The sequence below is a fragment of the Aethalodelphis obliquidens genome, unplaced genomic scaffold (genome assembly GCF_003676395.1).
Source record: "Aethalodelphis obliquidens isolate GAN/ISIS:26980383/991018 unplaced genomic scaffold, ASM367639v1 scaffold13, whole genome shotgun sequence".
In the NCBI taxonomy this organism is placed as follows: domain Eukaryota; kingdom Metazoa; phylum Chordata; class Mammalia; order Artiodactyla; family Delphinidae; genus Aethalodelphis; species Aethalodelphis obliquidens.
Window position 1 is genome coordinate 32976793 of NW_020837957.1, and position 6445 is coordinate 32983237.

Consider the following 6445-nt stretch of genomic DNA (forward strand, 5'->3'; position numbering starts at 1 on the left):
AATGCTGAATCTGAATCTTATTCCCCAGAGATTTAGATGTGGATAATCCTATATAGACAAAGCCTGTGCCACATACTTCCTTTGAATCTCCTGCAGCTTACACTAGAGGGTTGGTAATACAGTGGGTATTAAAAATATTTTTTAAATAGAAATAAAACTCAACATGAAGAAGGTCTCTTTAATTTGACCTGAATTTTAAAAACTCCCCCATCTCACTGGTAATACTGACCAAAAGAATTCAGGAATTTTCTCATAAGTCATGTCTGCAAAATTTTTTCATCTGTAATAAGCCTCACTCATAATTCTTTTAACTTCATTAACTCTCCCTTTCTTCACGTATTTTAACAGCTTTTGATACCACTAGTTAATTCTTGGAGTTGAACAACATTCTAGCCAAATGACATTTACATAACACAGATGATATATGCAATAATAATATTTACAATAACTACTACCATTCAAAAAGCACATATTTTAAGTGACAGATGCTGTCTAAGGCATTATATGTACATGACTCCAATTAATCCTTATTTATTAAATAAAATTAAATTAAATTAAAGTTAATAAATTAAATCCTTAATTTATTGCATGAAATAAATTAAGATTAAAACCAACTGACAGAGGAAGAAATGACTGATAGTCCAGGAAAGAACTTGACCACAATCACACAAATAGAAAAATAACAGTGTCAGGATTTGAACTCAGGACCGTTTTAACACAATTTTTGTTTGTTTGTTTGTTTTGGTTTATTTTTCAAACTAACCATGAAATGAAGCTTGATTTTGTGAAATACAAAATAAAAATTTTTATACAAAAATAATGAGTTCCTAACATCAATATATAGATAAGTGTGGTGAAGAGTCTGAAAGAAGTTATATGTTGAGTTAAATACAGCTGTTTCCTATCTACTAGTATAACATTTTAATTAAAAGCAATGGAAGCAGTAATAATTATAAACCACAGGAAAGACATAATCCTATTAAGAGTTATCAGTAGTATAATTGGCTCCAGGATATCTGTGAACACCCACATTATTGATGTTTGAGGCCAAAAAATACCTCTGTCTTAACATGGAGGATTAAGAGCAAATGAAGTCCAGAAGGCAAACACGTCACATTTGAATATCAAAATCCTGATTACAGATAAATTTATAACCTTAGAATGCCTTATTAAATATTTTTTAATTAAGGCAGGATATGAATGACACAGAACTTTCCTTACAGTTTTAAGGACTGAAGATTTCTTCCTCCTATATATCATTGTGTCCATTTAGCTAAGAGGCAGAAAAGCAAATTGGCCAATTCTACTTTTCAATCTCTTTGGCCACACTGAAGCCTAGACTATATCAAATCTCTTACAGTTCCTTTGTCACATTATTTCATGACGATTTTTTTTTTAGTCTCTTTGTCTTCAATTTTAGTGTTTCTAATTTTCTGACTTAACTTTATGCTAATTACTAGAATTCACCCACAGTGACCACACATGTTTACCTTATTGGAAGGTCTATTTTTCAGCTCTTGTGTTGTTGCTTGTTTATATACAGAGTTTGGTAAAATGCTGTATTCCAACAGTTTAGGAAAGATATGATTGCTTAATGATCATCCAGTTATCTCATCATTCTGACTAGAGATCTTCTTGGTATTCTTACTAATTCCTTACTGTAAATGTAGAGCTTTCCAAAACTGGGTTTTCCTTCTAGAATGTAAGAAAGGAGACTATTGAATTTTAGCACATTTTAACAATTAAGCAATCAGTCAACACTATCTGCTATGATTAAGATTAAGCAGATCCAATCTAAGAATCTCCCTAGTGATAGATTCATCATTAGTCATTAATCTCACAGTTTTTAATTAAACCACTGAAACTAGCCATCTACTTCATGTGTAGGAGGTAAAATTCTTTTTAAAACTGTAATGAAATACATACATAACCATCCTTAACTACAGGAATGTGTAGTACCTTAAAACTACAAGGAGCTATCATTGGAATAACTCTCCAAATTTGGAGTAACTTTCCAAATCACATAATCAGACACATTTCTACCACCCAGCTAAATTCGTTAGAAAGGAGAAATACTTTAAAATAAAATTAAATATTGTCCACGGGACAGCTTAAAATAAGGAGAACAAGCACATTTTTAACAACTCAAACTCACAAAACAAATTAAAAAAAAATTTTTTTTTAATGCTTTAAAAGCCTTGGCAAGTCAAGATAGCATTCCCAGAGATTTGTGGTGCCCAATCAATAAAAGGAAGGAGACAAAAATGGATGCAGTAAAAAAACATTTAAGTTTAAATAAATAAATAAATAACCCATAACTTCTGCAAAGTTGAATCCTTATTCTCTCCTTTGGATCTATGCACCTCCTCCCTCCCCAGGGGCAAAAGTAGTTATGATAAAGGGCATTCTGAAATATCTTTTGCCATCTCTACCAATTCATAAGCCTGTTTTCAAAATTCTCCTGAAAATTTACTTTCTCCAAGTTGTTTCCATTATACTGCCATTTCCCAAAGCCATCGTTTTATTACCTTATTTTCTTAATTAACAAACACAGAAAATTCTAGATTATCTTCTCAAATGAATAGAAGTCACAGTATCGGTAATTCAGAAACCATTTCTATTTAACTCTAAAAGCATTATGATTTTGTGGACATTGGACTAAAATCATTTTTTTATTCAACATAAATTTGAAATGAGTTTATAACTCCTTATGAATCATTAACTGATAATTCTAAGAATAGACCTTGATTTGAGATTGTGGAAACAGTAAAGGGGTGGACAGCAATTTAGTTCAGCTATAAATACTTACCAAAATTACTAATATCCAAAGAATTAATTAAAAGCTCACTGTACCTGCATACATTTTCACTCTGCTATACTTTTACAGTAAATTCTCAATTACCCATGTCAGTGTAGGGGAACAAGACATTGAACAAAAGTGAACTCTTCCAAAATCATTCTTACTTGCTTTTAAAAGTGCAGATATTGACAAGAGACCAGTTGTCAGTTCAAGCTAAATGAATTATTGTGAAGGTATTGCTGAGGTCAGGGAAAGTGATCAATGTCTGATATTCACCTTTCTTAAAACCTTCGCAGGAGAATTTGTATTCAAAAGTCAGTCTTGACAAAATTTAGCTAAATCCAAAAAGTAAGCCCACAAAGCAAAATAACTTTTAAAAGTATATAGCTACCATTAATGAACTTTAAAATAGTAGTTATTTCACAGGCAGTGATTTTCCTAAGATATTTGTTCTATATTTTTATTTTTTAACATGTTTTGTCCTTTTCCTAACAAGATGTGAAGTTGTGACATTTATTTATTAATTTTACATCTTGTCTATGTTTATATCTTGTCTATTTTATATCTTGTTTATTATCTTGTCTATGATTATTTTCCTTACTTAGCAGATTGTGCAGATGTGACACAGAGAAGCTTGGTAACCTAAACAACGTCACCTATCTAAAAAGGGGTAGACATAGACCTCAACCACAGGCAGTTTGCTCCAGATCCCAGGCCCTGAACCACATTAATAGGTCTGGAGAAATGTCTGACTTCTCATACATCTGCTACCATTACTACAATTACAATAATTTTTTAGTATATGAGCTAGATTCTATTGCCTAGTATCTATTACCTACTAATGCATCCTTGCTATGCCTATCTTCCGGCCCAGGGATATTTCAGTTTTGGAGTCTGGTGACCTTCTGACTGTTTTTTATGCTCCCAACCCTTCAAACCCTGATGCACTATTGGATTGAGGCTAGAAATATGGAGTGAGCACACAAAACAACTTTGTAAGCCTCAGTAACTTTTTTCCCCAGAAACAAAAATATTTCTTGGCTGCTTCACTGAAACCTGAGGTTCTATAGGTAGCTTAAGGAGAAAATTTAGTCACTATTATAGCGGGTTGTCACCATCACCTTCTGTTCTTTTCACATTCATCAACTGAACACTTACTGTTTCACACTGATAATTTTTTTTAAAGATTACGTGCTTCTCCACATATTTGAGACAAGGCAATGGTCACAAGCAGATCAACCTCTAGACAATTATTTTAAAGAATTCATTCAAAAAAGGCAAATCCAATGTATACATTCAAATTTGATAGAAAATTGAACCTTCATAATTCATTTTGACTCTTCCAAAAAAAAAAAAAATGAGCTTTGGTGAGTCAATAGGATCACCTGAGACATCTATGCTTGGATGTATTCCTCTAGATTTAATGTATTTTTCCTCACTGCATTATATTTTAATGATTAATTTCACACCCTTTCATGGTACTCTAGCTCCTGAATCGTGCATATTACTTTGAGGGAAAAGAAAATTCCCATGCATGATGAAAGATGTTACTGATTAAAGTGTGGTGCATATATGAACTACATAAAAGCTGAAAAAGCTTGAATGCCACTATTCTATATCAAGTAATATTGGGCCAACTAAGCTTAGATTAAGGGGAGTAAATGTGAGGGCCTGACCTTCTTAAATGGTCTTAGTTGAAACAATTCATGAAATTAAGCTGGTCGTTAATGTTTCACTGGCATCTTTTTCCTTAGTGTAATATGGTTATGAACTGATTTCATGGACAACTGCGAAATAGATAAATTCAAAAGCCAAAAGCCATCTGCCCTCTGACATTCTTATCTTTGAAATCAGTACATCACTACTACCTAATACTGTCAGAAACGTACTATTTGACTTAGCTTCAAAAGGGGGGGGGGGCTGGGCAGAAGGGGCATTTGGTGAAGTCAAAGTAACAAGGACCAAAAAGGACAATGACATAAATCAAGTATCTTTTACCCTGTGCATGAATAAACATTGGGTTAAATATATCATATTGATCAATATAAAAAAGTAAACTATCCACAAGAGAAACTACAAGTAAATTAAGTAGACATGTCCACATAATATACTTTGGCTCTTATTACCACAGTGGATTTTTCAACCCAAGGTATGGAATCTGGAGAAAACACTACTATCATCCCCCAAACAGAACACAAAGTTCCTTCAATCACTGACAGAGAGAACACAGAGGCAACACAATGGCAAGAAGCAGCTCTTCTGCAAACAGGTGGTTTTAAAATTTTACTTAAGCCACTGAAAGGACTGAGCAAAGGAAAATTTTTTCATTCTAAGGAAAACATAGGCGTGCACATACACACGTTTTACCAGCGTAGGAGACTCAAATTTTAAAAAGCCCCAAACAAAACACAACAAAAAACTACAAAGCAGTTTATTTTAGCTCAAAAGTGCTGACATTGGGTTAGTACGTCTAAAATCACTGTTTGTTATTATATCTGTCTCATCGCATACATAAAGGTCTTAGGGAGAAGTCAAAGGAAATGGTCATGTATTTCAGGGAGGACTTTATTCACAGGAAGAAAGATGACATTTTTACAGAAACAGAGTGCAAGAGAGAATCAAAAACTGTTGACGAGAGGAAAATACAGTTTATTTTGTATTTCTGAAGGCACTGTATTTTTCATATTTTCAATACCTTATCCCATTCTTCTCTATGTTATTTTCATAAGCAATACTAAGGCTAGCAGGGGCTGCTATAGCTGACACACAGATCTTTATTTCTATACTTTGCAAATATGCATTATTCCGCGACTGGAGGTGGGGCAGCAGACTGGAGGTGTCCGGAAACGCGAACGCTTACAGGGGCAAAGGGGAAGGTGCGGGATAGACTGCGTGAGAAATGAGCGCTCCTTTGAGAAAATCCATCTCTCTCGAACACTCGTGGTTCTTCAGTCACTGCCACTCAAAGACTTCTTTAACCCCCACTCCGAAGTAAACAGCCAGGTCCCAAGCCAAAGAACACCCCTACCGTCGCGGGCCCCCCACTTCCCTCCCTGCCAGCCCACACGGGTCTCTGGCTCCTCGCTCCTCCGCCTCCCCGCAAGGCCTCCCGCGAAGGCAAAGTTTCCCGCCTCTCCCACTTTCCCCGGCCCTGCGGTGGCCGCGGCGGCCTTCTGGGCACCCGCCAGCTGCGTCCCCCTCCCTCCCTAGACGAGCCCGCGCGCAGTCGGTACCTCGATGTCCACCACGTCCTTGCTTAGCACAGAGGCCATGGCGTTGCCCACAGCCTGGAGTCTCCTACAGACGAATCCACCCCGCGTCCTCAGGCTCCAGCCGGAGAGCAAAGCAACAGCTTGCCCGAGCGCCTGTGGAAATGGAAAACAGAAGGCAGTCGGCGCGGGGGCGGGGCGGGCGCCGGGCGGTGACGCCCCCGGGGCGGGGCTGCGCGCTCGGCCCCGCGGTTCCCCGCGCGCCGCACCGTGGGCCGAGTGGCGGGAAGGAGCCCGCCCCCTGTTTCCCGCCTCCGCCCCACAGCCCAGCAGCTTGTTTTCCTTCTGTTCTCGGAAAGAAGGGAGGGAGAGAGCGGTAGCTCTGGGGACTGGCCTTTGCTCTGTAAACTGTTAAAGGCTGAGCTAGGTACGTAGG

At 37.2% G+C, this 6445-nt stretch overlaps 1 protein-coding gene across 1 annotated transcript in view; it reads right to left on the reverse strand.

The window, feature by feature from the left end:
• DPYD (dihydropyrimidine dehydrogenase) overlaps window positions 1-6162 on the reverse strand; it is an 811158-nt gene extending 804996 nt beyond the window's left edge. The window contains exon 1 of the mRNA XM_027114432.1: window positions 6034-6162. Within this exon, the coding sequence (XP_026970233.1) occupies window positions 6034-6072 (39 nt within the window). The 5' untranslated portion in view covers window positions 6073-6162. The remainder of the gene's footprint in view (window positions 1-6033) is intronic.
• Window positions 6163-6445: the final 283 nt, after the last annotated feature.